General features: G+C 52.0%; 1 protein-coding gene across 2 annotated transcripts in view; it reads right to left on the reverse strand.

Annotated features, from left to right (window-relative positions):
• Positions 1-2557: 2557 nt before the first annotated feature.
• Positions 2558-23560, reverse strand: part of FHOD1 (formin homology 2 domain containing 1) — a 39017-nt gene continuing 18014 nt past the window's right edge. For both annotated transcript variants that reach the window (XM_066636930.1, XM_066636929.1), the window contains 19 exons: positions 23355-23422; positions 22739-22844; positions 19543-19637; positions 18798-18909; positions 17913-18007; positions 17679-17822; positions 17310-17515; positions 16831-16935; positions 11358-11473; positions 10256-11217; positions 9171-9323; positions 8661-8843; positions 8182-8301; positions 7470-7631; positions 6875-7065; positions 5933-6125; positions 4722-4881; positions 3729-3905; positions 2558-3138 (listed from right to left, as the gene is read on the reverse strand). In XM_066636930.1, the coding sequence (XP_066493027.1) occupies positions 3056-3138; positions 3729-3905; positions 4722-4881; positions 5933-6125; positions 6875-7065; positions 7470-7631; positions 8182-8301; positions 8661-8843; positions 9171-9323; positions 10256-11217; positions 11358-11473; positions 16831-16935; positions 17310-17515; positions 17679-17822; positions 17913-18007; positions 18798-18909; positions 19543-19623 (3243 nt within the window). In that variant the 5' untranslated portion in view covers positions 19624-19637; positions 22739-22844; positions 23355-23422 and the 3' untranslated portion in view covers positions 2558-3055. The remainder of the gene's footprint in view (positions 3139-3728; positions 3906-4721; positions 4882-5932; positions 6126-6874; positions 7066-7469; positions 7632-8181; positions 8302-8660; positions 8844-9170; positions 9324-10255; positions 11218-11357; positions 11474-16830; positions 16936-17309; positions 17516-17678; positions 17823-17912; positions 18008-18797; positions 18910-19542; positions 19638-22738; positions 22845-23354; positions 23423-23560) is intronic.

Consider the following 23560-nt stretch of genomic DNA (forward strand, 5'->3'; position numbering starts at 1 on the left):
TTGTTCTAGCCCTGTTCAATTAGACTTGCTAAAAATTATGTGAAAAACCACATACCTCCAAGGGAACTTGTATGGGAAAGGATGTTTTGTTTCCAAGACCCAGCTCACTTATTTGCTGTGCATATGTCTGGAATTGAGTCTTGGGGCATCTCCAAAGCAGCAAGGAAAAGCTGCAGCAAGGGCAGTGGCCCATGGGTAGAAATCAGGGCAGTGGCACAGTCAGCCATGGAATTACAAAATATGGATCCGGCCACAAAACCAGAAGCTTCTATGGCAGCACATGCCTCCTGCTTTTCACTGGAAACCACACAAGTTTCTAGCCCCCAACAAAGTTTAAGTCCCATTTGAGAGTTTTGTTGGCTCCATTCAAGCTGACACAGTTAAAGCAAAGGCTTCTCTCTGTGGACTCCATGACACACAGGGAATGGTGGCACAAAATGGGCACAGAAGCTTTTCTGCTCGAGTCTACCAACGGTTTCCAGGATATGTGAGGAAGATGTAGTTCTGAGACAGCTGAACAGACCAGCCTGAAGCAGTGTGAGGAGGAAGAACATCCAAGGTGAAAGAATACAATATGCACACCTTCTCTTTTGGGAGTCTATGATACACATATTTGGGAATACTGGTGTGTTAATTATCTGGGTAGAGGAAATTGTTCTCAAATGCATTTCATGTTTGGTATATGTTACTGATACTCACTGTGCCCAAACAATATTTATTGTTTCTATAGTTGTTTTTTTAAAACACAATCAGCTCTCAAATGCTATTCCACCCCCCCCCCCCATGAATTTGCTTTTTAAAGCTGTGGGGTTTTGGGGGTTGGGTGGGGTTCATATTAAGTTTTGCTTTTGAATCTTAAAGGAGAACTAAACAAATCTCAGTCGAGTGGCAGAGTGGCCAAGGGTCTCAGGGTCTGGGCTCCACCACTGTCTGTTCCTGGCACAGAGTTCAGATCTGGACTTCATCTCCACCTGCAGGCCACTGGGGGAAGTACAGGTGGGGCATAGGGAGGCTGCTAGTCTTCATGCTCTCTTCTGGGGAATGCTCCACTTTACCAGACTAATATCAGCTTAGAGAGTGCCAGTTCTTGGTTTTCATTTCTCAGTTGGAGCACTGACACCTTAATTCAAGATCTACACCATTTGAACATTCATTTCCAGCATTTCTGCCCCACCTCTAAGTTTTGCAGCATGCAAGAGCCAGAAATGCAGCATGCAGTCCATCTAGAAGGCAGTGGCAGGACTCAAGTGTCCCGTTTGGCCTTTAGCAGAGGTGGCTGCATAGTGGCCCTGACCCTTCCTGACAGGTAGGTGGTGCTGGGGGACTTCTCTTTGGGCCCTCGGCTTCTGTCCCATGTGCTTTTTAAACATCTATATGGAGAGGTTGTTGGGACTGAGGGTTGGGCATCAGCAATGTGCAGAAGACAGCTGGCCCCCCTCTCTCTCTCTCATCATGCCCCTCATAAAGCCATCTCTCTCCACTGGCATTTGAGAGGCGAGTTCAAGCTCTTTGGTTTTGGCCAGCATTTATCATGGCAGGTTGCTTCCGGCTCCTCGTTTTGGGGCTTTGGCCAATGTTGCTAATTTATCAGTTTTATGTAGCTGTGGATTTTGCAGGTTTTTTTTCCATTTAATTTTATTTTGACATTGCATATTGTGTTGTGGGCTTGGAGAATCCCGCAAAAAGACTTAGTGGAAATGGAAACGGTGCAAAAGAGAGTGACTAAGATGATTACGGGGCTGGGGCACCTTCCTTATGAGGAAAGGCTACGGCGTTTGGGCCTCTTCAGCCTAGAAAAGAGACGCCTGAGGGGGGACATGATTGAGACATACAAAATTATGCAGGGGATGGACAGAGTGGATAGGGAGATGCTCTTTACACTCTCACATAATACCAGAACCAAGGGACGTCCACTAAAATTGAGTGTTGGGAGAGTTAGGACAAAAGAAAATATTTCTTTACTCAGCGTGTGGTTGGTCTGTGGAACTCTTTGCCACAGGATGTGGTGATGGCGACTGGCCTGGACGCCTTTACAAGGGGATTGGACAAGTTTCTGGAGGAAAAATCCATTACGAGGTACAAGCCATGATGTACATGTGCAACCTCCTGATTTTAGAAATGGGTTATGTCAGAATGCCAGGTGCAAGGGAGGGCACCAGGATGCAGGTCTCTTGTTATCTGGTGCGCTCCTTGGGGCATTTGGTGGGCCGCTGTGAGATACAGGAAGCTGGACTAGATGGGCCTATGGCCTGATCCAGTGGGGCTGTTCTTATGTTCTTATATGTTCTAATCAGGTTAAAAATACTGACAAATAAATTTTAGAAGGCAGCAGAGAAGCGGTGGCCTGGGACTACAGACTTATCTCGGTGCTAAGGCTGCCTATCACTACAGCAACAGAAGGAAGCACCCATGGCAGTGAGATACTCAGAAGCAGGAAAAGTAACAGACCTCTGAATCACTGTGCCGCATTTAGGCTAGTGCTGTGGAGTGGGGTTGCATCCCAAGCAGGACAGGACTGCTGGGAGAACTGGCTGTGGAACAGAAGACAGACCAGACAGAGAGGTGAGCTGTTTTTATTTGGTGCCTATTTGGCTCCCAGCCGCAAAACCAACTCTCCAATTCCTGAGCAATGCAGGCCCCTTAATCAGGTGGCAGACAGAAAACACCCCCCCCCCCCCAACACTTCCTATTTATATATACATAATACTGTTCATAGTCAGCCAGCCAGGCAGGCAGGACGGTTGTTCCTTCTTAAGGAAGTGCAGACAGTGGAAGGCTCCACCCTGGCCCCAGAACAAAAGTCAAGCAACGGGGGCTGCTTTCGGGAAGGGATACCACTGCCCAAATGAGCAGGGCTTCAGAGGAGGCAGCCGCAGCATCCCAGGCTCCATCCCGGCGTTTCACTCACAGCCCTCAGAAAGGACTGCATTGGCTCTGGCAGGAGCACAAGCTTCCAGAATCCAGTTCTGCTCTCCTCCAGCCCTGGACCTACTCAGACCACACTCCTCCTCCTCCTCAACTTTTATGAGTCTCCTCCTGCACCACGGGCTGCTCATCACACGGCTACTCCAGCTGCTTGCGCCAGGCCCAAGGCCTGGACCAGTTCGTCGCTCAGGCCACTCTTGAGGGTCCGCCGCACTAGGGACGGAAAGCAAAGCATCAAACAACAAACAGTCATAATGAGCAAAGACCTCCACCAGCAGGCACTACCTCCAAAGCTGGACACAGAGAACCTCCCAGGCTAGGCTTTGAAGGTCAAGGCTTCTGAGGGTTCCGGGAATCCCCTGCCTCCCACAGGATACAGAACACACTCCACTAGCATGGCTGGATTGGCGGGGTTGGGATTTAGTTAGAATCGGTCTGCCCATCCCTTGGCCACAACACGACAACAGCTCTAGCCGTCGAGAATGGAAAACACTGAGCACTGTTCTAGGTGGACAAGCAGGAGTTCAATGCCCACAGCAGCTCTTTGGCCTTCCCCTCAGTTAGCAAAATCTGAATCAAATTATGCAAAAAAAGATGAATAACTATTTTAGAAATTATGCACATTTTTTGATAACATTCAATCTATGAGTCACATAATGCAATTGCTTTTGATGCAGATGCTTTTGTTGCAAGTGGGCATGGCACACCCACCACAGCTCAGGGGATGGACGGACAGTAACCCAAGCTGTACCATGCCACCTGGCCTACGCAACAGGCAGATAGCACACTAGACACACACTTACAGGACTTCCTGTTCATTCGGGAGCGCTTGCGCTCTTTCCCAGCGCCAGGTCGTGGAGGAGTGGTCTGCGTGACATACTTCACCAGATGGTCCACCATCTCCTCCGAGGCATCCTCAGGGGAGCCAGATGCATCATCCTGGGGGGCGGGTGCACTGGTGGGGCTTAGCTTCCCAACACCTGCAACAGAAGCTACTATGAGGACTGCAGCAGCTCCATTCTCAGCATGTTCCAACACCCAACACAGGAGTTACAGCCCAGGGGTAAGGGCCTGCTCACATAAGATCTTAAGAACTGAACTGTGTGGTCTAGTGACCATTCCCAGGTGAGATGTGGAGATAGAGACTGAAATCCAGACTAGATTTGGGAGAAATCTAGGAGATTTCCTAGAAAACACCATGGTGCTTGACTTGAGAGAGCCAATCAGGTCTGTCTCCAACTCTCGTACTGAGTGTTCTTTTCCTTCCTTTTTTTGTCTCTCTTTTCCTCCCTCAGCCCATGGGGCTGCTCTCTCTTTTCTGCCACCTCCATGTGGCGGCTGCCAGCAGAGCCCCAATTACCAGGATACTTTGTATGTACCACCTCCGCCACCCACAGGAGCTGAGAGAATCTGAGAAACAACCACCCTCCCTCTCCTGTGTTTCATGGATAGAACATCATCTACTATGCAGGCTGATCTAAGTAGAGGTGGACCTGGGATGAGGGAGGGATGTCAATGGATGGAGCACTGCAGTAAGGTCCTTTTAGCACCCAGCCCTCATTAGACAGCAGGAGACTCCACACAGCCGCCACAAGCTTAAGTACATATTCTGAACAACCAGGCAACAGCTGGGAAGACGTGGCTTCAGGACTGACACTGGGCACCTGGGAAGCCAAAGGACGACTGACATGCTGGGACTGTCAGGAGCTGAACAGCGTAGCGGGCAGTGTTACTGCTCATGTCCCAATTCTTGATGGAAAATGGGCCTCCCCCTCCCACAGAGCCCTCTCTCTTACCTCTGCTGGTGCGAGAGCGGCGGCTTGAGGGCTCTACAGGGGAGATGAGGACACTGGTCATGCTTTCATGGCCAGCTTCCCCTTCCTGTGCTGGGCTGGCAGAAAGCACTGCTGGGGCAGGCCTATCTTCCAGCTGGCTGAGATTGGCAAACTTCTCCATCTGCAAGGGGAGAAGTGGAAAGATGGGGGCCAGTGTACCTCCACAGACACACCGGTCTCACAGCCAGCCTTGCCTTAATCTCAAAGGAGGCATTGGCAGTGGCTGGGTGGACTGTGTGACAGAAGTTGCATTCAGAGCAAGCCTAGAAAATAAACCTGCTCATGGGGGGAATATGGTGCAGCTCAACCCACCCTGGCCATCCAGACATAGGCCACATTACAAGGCCAAGAAACCAAGCAAGAATGCAAGAGCAGCCCTGCTGGATCAGTAGTCCAGCATCCTGTTAACCCACAGTGGCCCCACCAGCTGCCCCAAAAGGAAGCCCACAAGCATCAAGATGAATGCATCCTTCCTTCCCACCACTGCTCTTCCGCAAATAGGATTCAGAGGCATGCTGCAGCTGGCTCTAAAAGCACCATGTTGCTATTAGTGGTCAGTGGCATACCCATGGAGGAGGGAAAGTTTAATCCCCCTTCCAAAGCCAGAGGCTACCTCCCACCAACCAATTCCATTGGGTGACCAATCCTGGTTCTAGTACGATTGTCACCATAAAGTGGCTCTCTCTTTCCACACCAGGCATCAAGTAAAAGGCCTCCATTTCGACTGCCCTCTTTTGAACTTCTTTCAGATCTATGTTATTGTCCTTGAGATGTGATGACCACAACCTGACACAGTTCCACAAACGTGGCCCCACCAGAGATTTACATGAGGCAATATTCTCAATCCCTTTCCTAATGACCCCTAGCATGGAACTGCCCTTTCTCACAGGTGCTGCACACTGGGGTGATATTTTTGCTGAGCTACAACAAGAATCCCAAGGCCTCTTCTCTTGTTCATCAACAGCTCAAAAACCCATCTATCACATGAGAAGCTGGAGACATTTTGCCCCTGGATGCATCACCTTACGCTTACTGACGTGGAACTGCACTTGTTATTTAGCTGCCCATTCACCCAGTTTGGAGAGGTCCTTTGGGAGCCTTTCCCAATCTGCTGCGGCTTTTGGCACCCTGAGCAGTCCGGTTGCATAGGATGGCAGGGGAACAAAGCCCACCTCTGTGATCATCTTGCCACGTGTCTTGTTTCTCTCCCGGCAGGCTGCCCGTTTCTTCCTCTGCTGCAAGACCCGTTCTCGGCATGTGCGGTACTCCAGTGCAAACTCCTGCAAGGTCCGGCAGAACCCCATGATCTTCACATCCTGTACCGAGTGCACATCGTAGCCCAGGAACAGGAGAAAGGAGCGGAATCTGCAGAGAGGGGACTTGGTGGGTACAACTGTACTACAAGTGCACATCAGGCCAACACACACACTCCCAGGCACTTGCAAGTGAAATATAATAGATCAGAGAGACGGGTTCAAATTCCCATCCATACATTAAGCTCACTAGATGACCTGGGATCTGTCACACAACCGACCTCATGGGAAACTTAATGAGGATAAAAGTTAGGGAGCAGCCACATACGTTGCCCTGGGCTCTTTCCAGAAAGAGAAAGTCATAGCAGGGAAATGATGCTTTCCCTGATGGTGGGTTTGATGTTGTGTGGTAGCTTCCAGGCCTCTGACTTGACACCCTGTGGGGCACACTGGGACTGTATGCCAGGGCAAGTAGCCCTCCCAGTAGTTCATGGCCCAAGGAACAGCGTTACCACAGACCAGGCTTGTTCCTGGGCTGTATGTGGTTCTTCTCTGGCACTGAGAGTAGGCAACGGACAAAGACAAAAAGGCAAACACTGCAGCCCCAAAAGGCTGCCTGAAGCCTTTCCATGGGGCTGCCACATGCCCCATGGAAAGGCATAGCTCAAACTGGGTTGTGACTGCATCAGGTACATGGGACTACTGTGGAAGTCTGGATGTGGTCAGGTGCACACCCACAAAGCAGCCAAGTCTCCTTGCAGGGTCATTGGTCAGCCACAACAGCGAGGAGCAAAGTCACGTGAGGTGACTTTGGAAGCGAGGGGGTTTGGTGGTCCTATGACCAGCTAGAGGGACACAGACCTGTTCACCACGCGCCGGTGGACCACCTTGAGGACGACAATCTTCTGGGTACTGGCCTGCAGGAAGTCAAGCAGTTTGCTCTTCAGGGCAGGTTTGGTCTCATGCTTGGTGATGGCCTTCAGGCTGTCCCAGGATGCTTTGCATCGGCGCTCCAGCTGGACTAGACTTGCTGCCAACTCATCAAAATCAACCTGAATGAAAAACAGTGCAGGAGGTCTGAGAGCCATTTTCAAGACCCTTAAGGGCTGCTGTGGAGAAGGGAAGGACTTGCTCTCTGTGGCTGCTAAGGGCAGGACTAGAATCAATGGATTAACACTACAGGGATGTAGAGGAGGATGAATTACCTAGCTGCAAGGACTGTCTGGGACTGGAACAGCCTGCCTTATGCAGTTACTCTCCTCCCCCCCCCCTTGTTGAAGGTTTTCAGGTAGAGGCTGGACAGCCTGACCTGAGCAAGGGGTTGGCCCAGATGACCTCCAAGCTCCCTTCCAACTTGAACATTCTGCGATTTGATGGAAAGCACACAGGAACTCTGCCCAGGACATGGCACCCAGAACCAGGCCTCCAGGAATGGATGCATCAGTCCAGACCTCACCTTGGCTGAACGTGTGATGGCAGGAATCTCAGAGTAGAGGTCTGTGGTGTCTGGGAACTTCTCCACCACATTGTGACACAGGTGGTGCAGCAAAGTCTGTCGGTGCACCGTGTCCTTCACCTCTGACACTTTGGCGAGGTAGCTCAGCTCGAACCCTTGGGTCTGAAACATCAAATCACACTCAGCTACAGCTCTTTGGCTTGCAAAAGTTGCAGGGCTGGATCTGTCTGTCTGAAACCTGGAGCAACCCCATTCCCCAGCTCTTCATTGGGAGAGGGAGGGAAGGAAAGTTCCCTTGCGGGCTGCTTCTCACACCCTGGGAGGCGGTGGCCTATTAAGAAATGCTGCTCATGACTCCCCAGGCTCTGCATGCCTGCAAAGGAGCAAAAGATAGCCAGGTGAACACTAGCCCAGGTGGCCACTGTGGAAAGCAACAGCCACCTTGCAGCTTGTATTGGCGTGGAAATAGCACCCTGTGAACACAAAGCCAGGCACAAATGGAGACCAACTGGCCATTAAATACTCTGCCCATGCTCAGAGACAACTTTTATATAGGTTTTGAATGTTGAGCCTCGCCAGAGGACTTCTTTCAACTCAGTGAGAGCCCCATGATCTGGACTAGCACCCACTTCTCCAGCCCTGCTGGAACCCAGAGACTCCAGAGGTTTCATCCCTTTGAGAACAATTCCTCCCACCCTGCGCTACTCCTCACCTGGGAGCCATTCAGGAAGTTGCCCATGGCTAGAAGCGTGGCAAGAACGCATCTGAAAGTTTGGTTTTTTGCCAGTTGCTCCATCCCCAGTTTCAGGTCAAAGAGAGGCTCAGCCACTTCCTGGGCAGAAACACAGCAAGAATGGTGAGGTTGCCTTTGGGGGCATGAAACCACTGGGGAGGGAGCGAAGGTGCAGGCCATCATTTAAGAGCTCAGGCATGACCCCAAAGCAGTCAGAGTTCACAAGTTTGATCTGACTTGGCTAACCTAATCATTGCTTCTGCCTCCCAGAAATGAACAGAGCTGCTCCAGAAGCTCTGTTCTGGAGCTTCAGAACCAGAACAATCTGGTTGTTTCTGCTACCCCCCCCCCCAATCTGTCCACTTCAGGGACCAGATCAAAGGTAAATCTCTGATCTGGCATGGCCAGTGGGGCGGGGGGGGAGGGTACCTTTCCCCTACACTCCTCCTCCTGCTCACCTGCTCTGCAGTCTCATAGTCCAGCTTGAAAGCCCACAGCTGGAGTCGGGCACTTAGCTCCGTGATGGAAGAGAGGGCCAGGAGAAACTGCTCAGCTGACCCCAGGGGGACGTCCGGATTGGCAAGCTGCGCCTCCTGAATCTTCTGCTTCTCTTCCTCGGTTGGAACCATTGTCGAGATTTTCTGTAACACAAGAGGTGGGCAGGGGGCTAGTGTGAACCAGAGCACAACGCCTCCTGGCCCTCATGGTCCCAGAAGCATCTTCCTCTATCAGCCACTGCCCCCTCCCAATCTTTCTTGTATCTCCTTCAAGTACTGTTGGGACAAAGACACATATCTGTACGCCAAAATAAAGCACCAGACACACAGATGGGGCAATCATACTGCTTAAAATGGTGTCACCAGCAAGGTTGGTGAGAGAAGATTATGACTCTCCATCTTTCCACCCCACAACTTCCACAATAGTGTGAACCAAGGCAGCAGCCACATGGGTGTAACTGAAGGCCTCACCTCAATCCCTTCCTTATTAATGGCAAATTCATCGAAGTTGAGGATGGCTGTCTTGATGATGTGTACAGGAGGGAGCACAGTCAACCCGATGTTAATTGCGTTGCTTCTCTTGGGATCCAGAACCACCACAGTCTTCTTCCCATCGACAACTTTCTTGAGGTGGGGGAAATGAGAAGAGGGTGAGCTTTCTCTATCAACATGGCCTATACCTGCCATCTTTCCTCCCTGGATCTCAGGGTGCCACACATTGGGGTGAGTCTGCCTCACAAGTCCCCTGTGAGGGAGGCTTGGCTGAGAGCATCAACTGATCCCAGACAGTTCGTGGCTGTCAGCCAGTTTGAACTTTGTGGCTGAAGTGGCATTTGCACCCAGGTCCCACCAGTCGTCACCCAAACTTAGAAGCCCAGATCAGATGGTTTCTGGTCTGCGACTAGCCTTGCTCTGGATGCAGACCGTCTGGGCTCAGTCCTTGGCAGCACCTGCAAGGACCATCTCGTGCCTGCTGCCAGCCACAGTCAGGCTTGGTCCATATCCAAGACCCCGTTCCCGGCTTGGCATGGCAATTCTCTGCCCCTTAAGCACCTCTCTCAAGGCCAGCTGTCCACACCCATCACAGCGCATGGCTGCTCTCCTCCTGCTTCAATGCCACAGCGTGAATCCAAATCAGAAGCAATGTAGAAAGGAGAGTAATTTGGCCCACAGGCCCAGGTCGGCTCTAGGTCCGTGAGGGCTCCGCCAAGTAAGAGGAACATTGTGCCAGGAAGCTTCTGTGGACCCAGTCACTGACACAAGAGCATCCACTTTGCATGAGAACATGCAAAGGTTCTATCTCCAACAGCACATCCCTGCAGTTAGAGGTCATGAAGGGTGCAGATGCCAGAAGCCTTGGTGAGGGAGGTCCTGAGCTAGTGAGAACACAGTTTCCTCATCTCCTATCTCTCAGCTCCCATCTCTCTCCATTGCCAGCAACTGCTCCAAGCCCTTATTGAGAGGACAGCTCAGCACAGAGAAATGCTCTCCTGCAGCTCTTAAAGCTACAGATGTCTGGAGGCAACACAACAGGCTGGGTGTGCCTGGAAACCAACCTTGGAGCTTAGCACCTCCTTTGCCTTGGACTCAAACAGATGCTCCAGCTTGGCTGTGTCAACATCAACTTTCTCCAGGGATGCCCACAGAGTGGCCTGCCCAAACCTGCCTCCCCCGGCAGAGCTGCCTGCATTTTTCAGTTCTCTCCAGAAAAGCTTGACTGTCTTCTTCTTCTTCTTCACAGGGGAATGGGCATCCTCTGCGTGGGAGCCTTGCAAGCCAGGAGGTGGAGGGGGGCAGCCCGGAGGTGGTGGGGGGCACCCCGGAGGTGGTGGGGGAGGCAGAGGGGGACAACCGGGAGGAGGAGGGGGAGGGGGAGGGGGGCAACCAGGAGGGGGAGGCATAAAACCAGCCGGGTGCTGGGACGCGTGGAACGACATCTTCTCAACCACCTCTGTTTCAAGGACATCAAAATCTTCTTCATCTCCTAAGTCTGAGAAGTCCAGATCCCGGATCTTCAGGAGCTGCGGCTGGGGTACCAGTGGGTCCTGAATGACTTCCGAGTCCCTCCTGAAGGGGGTCATGAGAGTCCCCTCTAGATTCTGCAGACTGGCTTCTGCATCGATGCTGGATTGGGCCCGCAACGGCCAGACCTGCAAGTCCGAGTGGGCCTCTGGCCCCTTGGCCCGACCTCTGCTTTTCTCCTCCTGGTTTTTGCGTCCAGCACCTGGATGGTGCTCATCTGCAGGGACTGGGAGGACCCTCTCCAGCTCTACCGGGGCCTTCTTGGAGAAGAGCATGTCGAGCATGAACTTCTTCTCAGAAGCAACACTGCCGCTGCAGGGATCTGCACAGTTGCTGGGTGGAACACTTCCGTGGCCTGGACTCAGGTGCGCATCAGAACTAGGTGGATGGCCCTTGCCCGGGGTGCCCTCACTAGCCTCTTCATCACCAAAGCCTGCCACAACTGCACCAGGCTCCCTCCTTTCAGCAGCACCGTGCAGTCCTTCACTCCATTCTCCTAACAGCAGAGAGAAAGAAAGATTTAATGTTTCCATGCAGGGCTAGAAACGAAAAGCAAAAGGTGGAGGGAAAAGAGGAGAAGGGAAAGGATGTTGGTGCCATCACAGCAAGCAGAACCTGTGAGGTCTCGGGCATTACCTGCAGCAACCAGCTCAGTGCCCAGAGAAGCTTCGGCCAGGACCTCTGCTCGGCCTCTGGAGATGGCAACCAATTTCTCCTTCTGAGAGGCAGCCAGGTTTTCCAAGAAGCGGGCTCTAGGAGAACAAGAAGTCCCATCTCCATTGTTACATTCCGGGGCACAGGAACCCACAGTGACCCAGCAGGGCAGGCAGGGACAGTCCACCACACAACAGCAGTCCTGAGCAGAAACTGGGTGACATCTTCCACTGGGTGATTGCCGGCATAAAACAGGGTAGGGCTTGCAGACCATTTTTGAACACACAGCAAGCCCCCCAAGCCGGCCACTTCAATAGCCTGAGAATTCTGGGCACCCACAAAACTGCTGAGCCATCCTGGAAACCCAGATACTTATATATCAAATCCTGGGGAAGATTTCTACAATACAGCCAGCTCTGAAAAACAGGAAAGCAGAGCAGCCATGTCCCGCATGGACACAAGAAACAGTCCCAGGTTCTTGGGAGATTTGGAGGAAGAGGAGGGGAACTGCCACCTGAAGATCTCAGGGAGCAGGGCCCTGTATGCCTACAGGGCTCCCCCAAAGGCTCACCTCCTGCAACAGTATCCAAAGCAACCCAGTGGGGAAGAAGGGAAGCACACCTGGGATAGACTGGACCCCAGCTATTCAGAAGGCAGCACAGGGAGAGTTTCAAGTGTTTTGGTTTTCTACTGGAGAAAGACAACCTTCATACCTCCGACTTTGGGCAAGGTCTGGCTTCTGCTCCTCCTGTGGGCTGCAGGCTTCTCTGCCTGCAGCTTCTTTTGGGGCACCTCGGCTGCCTGACCCCCCTTATTCCCACGTTCTCTGCCTCTTCTAGTCCCAGTGCAATATCAGTCCTGACTCCAAATTCTTTGGAAACCAGATAACTATGCATAGTTTACTGAACTGACATCACCAGGCCTCAACGTGCTGATTTTCCATAGATGAGTCTGCTAACATTTCCACCAACCACCAATTTCCTTATAGTTTGCTTTAGAGTCCATGGAATTGCTGACTGATGCTACTTCTGGAATCACAGAGTTCCACAGGTCAACCACATACATCTTATTTGAGGCACTTTAGAGCAACTACTCTCTGCAGCTCTAGCTCAAGTACCACCAGGTATTGCTGGGAAGCCCCAGCACAGAGCTGACAAACCAGGAAGCTACACAGCAACGGCAGAGCTTGCCAGAGGCCTTGGGCGCTGCCTACACCAGGAGGCACCAGTACTCTTCTGAGCTCCAGGTACAGGTTGAAGCAGAGGTTGTATACCACAAGGGGAACTCCATCTCACAGCTCCTGGGCCACAGCTGTACTTCAGACAGGAGCACAACATTCAGGGGAGCATCACATCCTGGTCTTTGCCATCAGTGGAAGTGGCAGAATGCCACGCTCAGAAACTGCCTCTTCCCTCTTTTACCCTTTTGTCACCTGTGACTTATTTTTAACAGCCAAGTGTTTGATGTGACCCCATCCAGGATTCTGGGATACAAGGCAGAGGAAGAGGGACCAACCTGACCTGGATAACAGGTACAGTCTATTTCACTGTTTCACACTCATCTAAGTTAACCTGTCTCAGAAGTAGCACAGCAATGAGATTTACCAGGTCTAGCCTCTTCATTATTGTGCCAATAAGTCCAGGCTTTAAGAGACCACAAGGGCAGCTCCTGCCCACTCCCAGCTAGCTAACTCATGCCACCCAGACCATCTAGCAAGAACTGAGTATCGCTCTAGGTGACTTGGGAAACAGACCAAGACGCACTGCATGAGAAGCCAGGAATTCTTCACTCTGAAATGCTGCTTGGTTGAGCTTCAAAGGGTTCCACAGCCTCAGCTCCTAGAATGCCTGAAGGGGCCTGGAGTTTCCCCACATACCAAGACTGCTGCCGTTTGCCTGGTAAACTCATGGAGCAATGGAACAAGCACTCATTATGATGACCCATTGACTTGGGGACTATGACACAGAGTCAATGGGTCGGGGGGGCTGCTGGGGCTTCTACTCAGACTGCCGCATTGCAGAAATGCAAAAGGCTGAGCAAGGGCTTCCTTCAGCCGCAGTGACAGGTGAACAGGCAAAGGGGGTGGAAGAGGAAGAGGCTGAACTGGCTTGGTGAGACCCACAAGTTACTGACTGAAGGAGAGGGAGGGTTGCAGGGAAGCACTTTTGTGCGGCAGAAGAGCTTTTGCTTGCAACTCAAAGAAAGAGGGGCCCCCTTCCACCAGGCCCATCACTTGAGGTCATGCCAACAGCCTCATTACACAATGGCACTCACAATTCTAAAGTATCCTCTAGTCCCAGACTTGGGAAGAAGGCCATTTCCCAGTTTATGGATTCCAAGGACAAGAACACCAGGCAGGAGTCTTCCAGAGAGACTTCTCACCCACTGGAATGTCCCAGCCAACCCTGACAAGGCTCTCTCTCTCCCCCCCCCTCTCTCTCTCTCACACACACACACACACACACACACACACACACACACTCCCCCATACTTACTCAAAACGCTTCGTAACAGGTTTGTCCCCCCACACTGGGGGACTCTGCTCCTCTTGCCTGGATGAAAAGCTCAGTTAGTGCCAGAGGGTACAAGTGTTGCACTCCACATGCCTGCACACTCTGCCAAGGCCACACCAGCCCCAAAGCAAAGAGGCACATGCAGGAGGGAGGCTACCTACTGCGCCCCTCCCCCAAAAAGTACCCTCTCCTCCCCCCCTCCAGCCTTCAGCAGCCAGTTCTTGTACCATCTGCCTGAGCCAAAAACCTAGCCAGCCTGCACCCTGGTCTCTCTGGAGTCTCTTTCACCCTTGTACTAGGAACCAGGGCAAATCTCACCCATCCACCAGAACAGCCTCTGACCACAAATGCAGCTGCATGAAGTGTTACAAGAACCCCCCTCCTCCAACACACACACACACACACACACACACACACACACACACACACTTGTGCCTCTGGAAACAGCCCCCTATTTTCAGCCTCTCTATATTTTTGGACTCCCCAGAAGAAACTGGGGGGAGGGATCCATACAAAAGAGACAGGATTTCTGCCTGTCATGTTAGAACAAACCGGTTGTCCATATAATGGCAGCTGGCAGAGCCCCTCTTCCAAGGTCAAGTCAATATACTCCATTTGGGGTCTGAATACCTGAAAATGGTAACTCTTGGTCCATCTCTCTCAGGATCACCTACCCTGACTGGTCGCACCTCCTCAGACAGAGAAAGGCCTATCCCAGCTCTACCTGATGCTACCAGGGACTGACCCTTCTCGAACCTACTGCATGCTCAGCACTGAGCTACAGCACCTCCCTGAGGAGGAAAGAAGAACTGCATCCCAGAAGAGGCCTCAAAAGAAGTCCTTGCACTGTGTCTCATCCAGATAGAAGGAGCCCCTGCTCAGGTCGCTCTGTGCTTGCAGGTGCTGCAGCCCCCTCAATGAGAGCCAGTTGCTGAATCAGACCAAAGGGCCCCTCCATCAAGGTTGTGTCCTCTCCAGACCCACAGTAGCCAGGCAAATGCTCCAACAGGAAGCCCAAAAGCAGAGCACGGAGGCAAGAGCCCTTCCCTGGCTGCTGCCCCCCAGCAGCAACTGGCATTCAGAGGAATACTTCCTCCAAATTTAGTCCTCCTGGTTCCACATAGTCCTCATGGTCTTTAGCAGCTCTTTTCTTTCATGAATTTGACTAATTCCTTTTTTAAGGCCATCACTACATCCAGTGGCAATGAGCCCCACAGTTAATAAATGCACTAGGTGAAGAATTTCTCTCTCCTCTGTTCCAAATCTTCTGCAAAGCAATTTCAGTGAATGACCCTGAGCTCTAGGAACAGACATCTCTCTCCACACTGTGAACAATTCCATGAACCTCCACCATGCCTCTGCCACCCCGAAAGCAGTGCATCAACACAACATGGAGAACTTCTTCAACCCAACATCACATGCCAAGAAGCCCAGCTCCCAAGCTGGGCATCAGCCCTGGGAAAAGCAAAAGCAAACCACCTACTGGGGCAAGAACCCCCTACCTCTCCCTCCCTCCACACACCCACGTCCATGCTGAAGCTCATGTAATAACTTACCAAGAAGAGGCAGTTTCGTGAAGTCTGGAAAAGGAAAGGCAGTTTAAGCAGAAGAAGAGGAGAGGCAAAGAAACAGGCTGAGCACAAGCTGGACATGAAGAACAGCACACACACTCCCCACCCATAAAGGTAGCATTCAAGGCAACTTGCAGCTCTCCAACAGAGGTGACAGCCAGGCAACTCTGGAGAGGGGCTCCCTTGGCTGCCACCTTGATGGTGAAGCTGCAGCACATGCTCCCACCAAACGTGGCACCTGGGCTGGGTCAACCACAGAAAATGCCCAGAGCCCACAACAAAGGGAAGCAAAGCGGCAGAAGCAGCCGGAAAGTGGAGAGAAGGCAAGGAAAGGGGTCTGAGAACTTTTTCTGTGGGAGCAGCTCACTTGCTGGTGTCACTGGGTAGAAAAAGTGCCCCCCCAGCATGCCCTTCCCATAGCCTCCCCACTGCAAGAAGAGCTCTTGATGCTGCAACAGCCTCTTGGGGATGAACAGAAAGCCCCCTACCCCTGCCCTACTGCCAAACACACACTGAGTGCCACCCTACACCCTCCAAAACAAGGGGACCGAGCAACCTTAACTCCTGCAGACCGTGCCCTCCTGTAGGGCAGCCTTATACAGAGGGTTATGTGTTTTCAGCACAGTTACGTGAACTGAAAACCAATACATACGCCCTGCCCCAATCATAGCCCTCCCGAGAACCCCCACCATAACAAGAAGTTCGCCAAAAGGTATTTCCTGTTACAGAAACTCCCACCAGGCAACACAATGTGAACACAGTGGGAAGGTTCCCACCACAGACTCCAGCCACATTCAATGGCTGGCAACAAAGTTCCGCATTCTATTAAGCTGGAACCTCAGCCATGCAGTGGGAAGCTTCCGCTCTAGCGCTTATACCCCTTTATTTCATTTCTTCTGCCCCCCTCCCTGCACTGCCCTTCCAAGCTACACTTGGGAGACTCTGTTGCCCAAAGACACCTTGTCTAATTCAGAGATGCAATTTGGGGGCAATATCTCCCTGCACATCCCAGAGAAATCCAGCCACTGTCCAGAGTGGGTGGTGTGAGGACAAGCAGGCTAGACCATCCAAAGACTTAGGCTACAATCCTATCCGCACTTTCCTGGGAGTAAGCCCCATTGACTATAATGGGACTTGCTTCTGAGTAGACATGCATAGGATTGGGCTGTCAGTTGCCTCCATGGGCAGCTGCCTTCAGCAGCCTAGAGAGCAGGGAGGGGCAGGTAAGGTGCCATCCACTGATAGCTCCCCCAGATCTCCTTGGATGTCCTCCAGGGCTCAAATGTGCCCCTGATCCAAAGCTCCACCCCCAACATCTCCAGGGCTGACACATGGTGCACACAGAGAAGTCTGGTTCCAAGACAGACTTACTTGAAGATGCTCCTCTCGCCCATGTTGCCAAGCTGCTCTCCTTCCACAGGGACAGACGGCACGGAAAGCTGGACATTGGAGGCACTGCTGTACACATTCTCAACGCTGGCATGGAAAGGGGGTAGGTGGGAAGAGCAGAACAAGTGCCATTAGCACACGCAGTTTAGCAGGAGGCTTGCCTCCCCAGTCAAGAAGCTGCTTCTCGGAAGTCACCATGCCAGGGTGGCAAAGAGTGCAATGGATGGCCTTAAGGCACACAACAGCAGGGTGTGCTCCCACCCCCCTTACTGCCAAGAGGTGGACTGCTTTTTTCTTGGCTCCTAGGCTCAACCCTTTCCCCACAAGTCCTGCTCTGCTTCCTGGTCTCAGCAGCATTACCTACTCTGGTGTGGCAAAGATAGCCTTAATATCTCCTCCTCCCCCGTCCCCAGACAGAGACCTCAAGCCCAATGCGAAGCCTCCCCCACAGGACAACGTACCCCACTTCATTGCTCTCCACGTTCAGGCCTAGAGCCTGGGTAGGGCTAGGCTGAGCATCTTCTGCAACTCTGGAGTTTTGGATCTCCTCTTGGGCCACCACATAGCCTAGAGAGCGTCGTCCCCTCCGGCTGTCATCCCCCTTCCTTCGCTCCTTGCGTGTGCCGGCAGGTGGCTCTTCAACACCATCCTCGTATCTCAGAGCATTCTGCAAGGAACAAAACAGCTCAGGCAGGAGTGCAAGGCATGCCCCAAGTGGGTGGGAAACTGGCCCTTCCTGGAAGGCCCATTCTTGTGGGTGCTGCCCTCCCTCCCAGGAGCACAGAGTGAGGCTGCTCACAGGCCGGGGGTTGAAAAGAGGTGGGGCTTACCTCATAGATGACAAACTGCTGCTTCAGGTCTGGATCTGCACCCGGGCTGGCTGCATGTTGCTGGATGATGCGCTCCATCCCCTGCTGCTCCAGGCAGTCTATGACATCATAGAAGGAGTCCTGGTCAGGGAGAGCAGCCAGGGTCTGCACAGCACCAACAGAGCACCATGGTCAGGAGAGTGGCCTGGCCCGGCTGCCCACCCTTGTCCTGTCCCCCCCACAGCAGACATTCACCTTGTTGATGAGTGTGATGGCAAAGACCTGCAGCTCCGTATCAGCAGCGCTCTTCTGCTCCAGGATTGCGATGAGGTAAGACCATGGAAAACCACCTGCAGAGCAGCAAAGGGGGTGACAGTACTGGCTGGGGTGGAGCAGAAGGGAAAGCCTGCAGTGCTTCCCCCACCCCTCCTGCCTGCTGGGGGCCTGCCCGGCTGTGCCACCCTCCCAGCTCTTCCCCAATCTGGAGGCCTGGCAGGTGCACAGGGTGGGTATCCAGGCCCATCTTTCTCCCACGAGCTGGGGCCACATGCCTTGGTGCTCTCACTCCTCCCACCCCAGGAAACCTGCTTGGTGCCCACCCACTCTGCTCTCTTCTCAGTCCCAGGCAACAGACTTCTCCCCCACTTCACTGCTCAAGTCCTGAGTTTGCTGGCTGCTGGTTTGATTTGCTGACAAATTCCAGGATTCACAGATTAGTGTGAGCCATCCTGAGAACATCTGCACTGAAGGACAGCACAGAAATCAGTGGCAGAGAGAGAATGCAAGGCCTGTACTTCTAGGCAACACCAAAAGGTTTCTCCCCCCTCTGACCTCGTCTCTAACCAAGGACTATCTCCAGGTGTATCACATGCAGGGCACCAGAAAGACCAGCCACATGGTGATTGTTCCCAGCTCCTGGGAGGGAGGAGGGGGGAAGACCTGCCCCCCATCATCCTGGCCAAGACAGAGACAGCCCCCCCTTCGCCACGATCTGATCAATTTTGAATGTCATCGGAGCCAAGAGTTCTGGAGGCAATGTAGTGCCTGGGCCAACTGCATTGGAAAGGCGGGTCAATCTCCCGGCTGCCACAGGCTTCAAGAACTCGCCCTCCCCTCCCCAAGCCAAGCTGGCACCCTCACCTCTGGCCCGCTCTGCAGCCACGACAGCCTGGATCAGCAGTTGAGCATTTGACTCTGTGAACTCCACAAACAGTAGCAATAGCTTCAGTGCAGTCTTCACAACGAGGCGGTACTGTGGGTGGTGGAGACAGAAGCAGCCATAAGCCGGGGCCTGGGCCAGGCCGACTTGACACAAGGCCACCAGGAACCATGTGCACTCTCTTGGGCTGAGCCTGAGGAACCACTGTCCTCTCTTGGCTCTCCTCTTCCAGTGTGTAACTGGGAGGTTCCCTTAAGCCCTTGCATGCCTCTCCAGACTGGGGGAATAAGACCACCTCCTTGACTTTCCCATGCTTGGAGATCCCAGACCCAGAGAGCCAACCCTTCCTGACAGCATCTTCCACTTCCACTCTTCCACTTAAACCAGCCAAGCCTGAGAGAGGGAATCACAAGCTGAAATCACTGCCACCAGGTGGTCTCCAAGTCACAAATCCCAGCAGAGGGCAGAATCCTGGCTGCCCTAATATGGGAGCTCTGGGACCAAGCCAAGGAACCAACAGTAGCCCTGGGCAGATTAAGGAGAGCCCTACTGCTATCTTTCTTTGCAGGTCACTTGGATTCCTGGGGATCAAAGCCCATGACCCCCACCAAAAGGGAGACACTCCACTTTCAAGAGGAAGAAACCACTGAGTCTCCTTTTGCATTTGCTGGACAAAGGTCTTTTGGCACTGGCACAGAAATGAATGCCACTGCAGCACGTACTTACCAGACTTCCACACAGTGTGTAAAGCCACTGCACTGTCTCGATGTGGTTGATCACTCCCATCATCCCATCCACAAAGAGCATGATTTGGCCAAGAGCTGGAAGGAAAGGCAGTCACAATCCCTGTCAGAGCCCCTGGGTGGCTGGAGCCCCTCTGGCTCAGGAGGCAATGTAGACACACACACACACACACACACAAGAGCAGCAATTACAGCCAGGCACAGCCATAGCACCTGCCAGACTCTCTGTGGAAAATGCAGCCCTCCAGGAAACATTCATGAGGGCAACAGGTTTGGCTTAACACCAAACTCGAAAGAGCTGGCAGGGAAGAAAGCCAATGCCAACCACAGTAGTTCAGGATCTGCCAATACAATTATGCTTTTCCCACAACAGCCCACCAAGGTAAGGCAAGCCTGGCCACAGACTCAGGTCTTCCCTGGGAACTGCACTGCAAGCCACTGAGTGTCAGGACCAACTAATGCCAGCGAAAACGTTACCACTGTCATTCAAGTTATTTATCTGGGGAATTAATTAAGCAACACAGGGCTGGTTTAAGGAGGATTGGGGATAGCTGAGCCCTCCCCAGCCTTGACTTTCCCTGTTGGGCTATGTGCAAAGACCAGCATCAGTGAGAATCAACTCAAGAGCCTGACAGGAGTGTCTTCAAATTACAACACTAAGCTCCAGGTGGGATAAAGTAGGAGTGAGATAGAGGGGAGGGAAGTTGCAAAGGGGAAAGAGTTTCAAAGCGTGATTATAGCTGCCAGATTCCAGACAGCCTTGCAGAGGCCCAGAGGTCTCTCAAAATTTGTGGAAACTCTGACTTAACGCAACACACAGAGGTTGTTAACCAGGTAAGTGTGACAGCCTGCTGGTCAAAATTCTCCAATACTGAAGGAGTTTTGGAGTTGCTGTTGTGTGTAGCTCTAGGAGCAAGTAAATTAATCTTGTTAACAGCCTGAGAAAAGAACTCTGGAGTGTTAGTGTGTGAATGTGTGACCTGGTGGGTGAATGGACTCCTAGCAGGTGCTGATGGGCCTGTTCCTGGCATACAATCAAGGGAAGCCTTTCTAATTAACATGCAGATAGACAAGGAATGTTGCCTGAAGGGTTGCTCTAAAGTAGCAGTGCCCAAACTGCTGTGATCCCTGTGCACCCAGAATGCAGTCCCCTCTGGACCTTAGCTTTCCATTCTGCCCCCTCACAGCTCATCATCTGAGTAGACTTGGGCACCAGGGCACTCTGGACAGTTGTGTCGGTCCAGACGTCCTGTCGCACAGCCTTCTGGGACACTGGGCAACAGTTGCGACTGCCCAGAGTGTCCTGGGGCCCACATCTACCCAGACAACAAGCCACACAGGAGCAGACTAGTAAGGTTCACTCACCAGGCAGATGGGTTTGTCTGAACCCCAAATCCAGCTGGGGTTCAAGTGGCCCTGCTCTAAAGCCTTAATCGTGCCTGCTAAGTGTACAAGGAATAGCCCACAATCAAGATGCAAAAACAGTTTCACAATGCACATGTGATGGGGGACATCCGGCAGCTGGGAATGAGGTTACACCACTGAAAAGGGTGCGTGCAAAATGCAGGTACAAGCAGGAGGTTACACAATGACCCTTATTCCATGAAAACAGGTAGAATGCAAATGTTTTGATATAGAGGTGCATGCAGGGTGCAGAAATCACAAGAACAAGCTCTAAAGGGCTGTATTTAGCAGGAACAATACAAAATAGGAGGTCTTCTGAAAGGTGACATAATCTTCCATTCTCAGGGTGTGAGACATGAGATGGCAAAGAGAGTTATTGAGTTTGACCCAACTTTCAAAGAAAGCACACCCAATGGCATAGAGTCCATTTGACATATATGAATCTAGAACATGCACTTTGCAAGGCCAGGTGGCAATTAGTTGTCTTGGGCAGGCTTGAGTGGTGCCTGGCATCAAGGCATTTATTGTCCAAGATTGAATATGTGGGCATAAGACCACTTACATAAAATAATTCAGGAAACATCACCCAGGTAACAAGACTGCTGATAATCTCTCCTATCTCTTTAAATTGGAGGGGTGGGGGAAGTGTGGATCAAGACCACAACTGACTAAGAGAGGAAGAGACTGAGCCTTACTCCACCCTGCACTGTCTTCCTGATCAAGATCAAACATTGGCCTGTAGCTGCCTTTTGTCCAATGAGGGAACAGATATATTCCCCCCCCCAAACTAGAGGGTGCGGGTTAGATCAGGTAACAGTATGGGGGAAAGTTTTTTTTAAAAAGCTGCACCATGATCCAGATCACTCCACTGCAGCTGCTCAGGAGAGAGAGAGAGAGAGAGAGAGTCTCTTGCCAATCTCAGCTTGCCAATCTTCCACTTTACCTGTCACTAGCCAGACCTCCAAGTGAAAGGTACCCCAAGGAGACAAGGCAAATCCCACCTCATCTAGCTGCACGTGGAGGCAGGTAATCACACCATGCCCTGAAGACCCAGGAAAGGGTTGCAACAATCTTTGTACCAAAATCGTGGAAACGAAACTTTCTAAACCACAATTTCCACACACAAATATTAGTCAAGTTCCTCCAGCATCAGTGAAAGCTGTTTAATGTAAGAAAATATAGAAATACAAAGGGCAAAATAACCTTAGTATTTTGCAAAGGCTGCCGAGTATCAAATTCTGCCCATCCGCATTAGATCTGGTGTTGCGGGAAGCAAGGTGACAAAAAGAAGCCCCCTTACTAAACCCCTTACTGATGGTGTCTGCTAAAACACCATCGCATGCAGGGAGGAGGGGAGGAGAGCAGAATGCAAAGTGGGGGACCTACTCTACCCACACCTCTCAAAGGGGCCCCATCCTTTTTTCCTTTCCTTTTCTCTGCAGTTAACTGCTATAAAGTCTATCCTACTTTTTTCCAAGTTTTCCTCTGTTTTTGGATATTTCTAGCCCCCCAGAGGATTCTGGAGTGTCCTTCTGTTTGAAATGCCATTTGCAGAAAGTCACGTGTGCCTGATCTCTCTCTGTGCCTAGACTTCCCCCAGAGACAATATCTCCTAGACAGCTACCCTGCTGAAAGTGACATGCGTCCCCCAACTGGACAGCCAAACCCACCTAAAGGGGTGGAATGAAGTGGCCAGGTGGTTCCCCACATGTGATCAAAACAACAGTGACATCATCATCATTTCTCTCAGCTCAAGCATAGGGATGGCCACTCACCCCTCAGGATGTAGTTCTGGTAGTTCTGGTCAGCCTCCGCTCCGACTGTAATGAGGCACGTCAACCCTTCCGAATTCACAAACTCTGGCACCAGGTCCTTGTCCTCCTGCAGCAGAAATCCAGAGCTGACACCTCACCAACACAAGCACTGAAGGCATCTGGGTCTCTTCCACATCCAGACAAGACTGGGCAGATGGTGAAGCAAGGGTCCAGGCATTTCTGTGAAGACCGCCTAGCTGCACACTGGGCTCCAGAGCAGAATTACTTGAATTGGGGTGGGGGTGCCCATCTACTTCACCACCTTGCTCTGGGGCCACCTGCTGTATCTGGTTGCCAACTCACATACACAAGAATGGATGTGTACGGTCCAATATCACTAGGGAAGCAAAGAAGCTGTGGGACAAAGTTGATGAGAGGAAAACAAAGACTTGCAGGCCAACTGGAGAGGCTCAGTGGACCAAATGCAGGCTGCATGCAGGTCAGAGCTCAAGTTAGTGCATGTGGAAGATTCGGCTGTCTGGATCTGAAACATGACTGTCAGCACAGGGGAGGGCAAGTCAAATGTGGGGCGGGAGAGAGGAAAGGGGGAAAGAGGGGCTATAACTAGAATCCTTACCTGGAAAAGTTGTTTCAGAGAAAAGAGGGAGCGCCTCAGCTCAGGGCCCTTCGAGGTGTACAGCTTCTCTGGAGTGGGGAAAAATAAACACTTCAGTCTGAAGGAAATGCTGGCACCACCACACAGAAATGAAGGAGATGGCATGAGAGGTCCCAGGCAGGCAGCACTGCTGCAGGAGGGGTGACCTTGCCTGCTGGGCTCAGGAA

This window comes from Tiliqua scincoides, chromosome 9 (assembly GCF_035046505.1).
Source record: "Tiliqua scincoides isolate rTilSci1 chromosome 9, rTilSci1.hap2, whole genome shotgun sequence".
Taxonomy (NCBI): Eukaryota; Metazoa; Chordata; class Lepidosauria; order Squamata; family Scincidae; genus Tiliqua; species Tiliqua scincoides.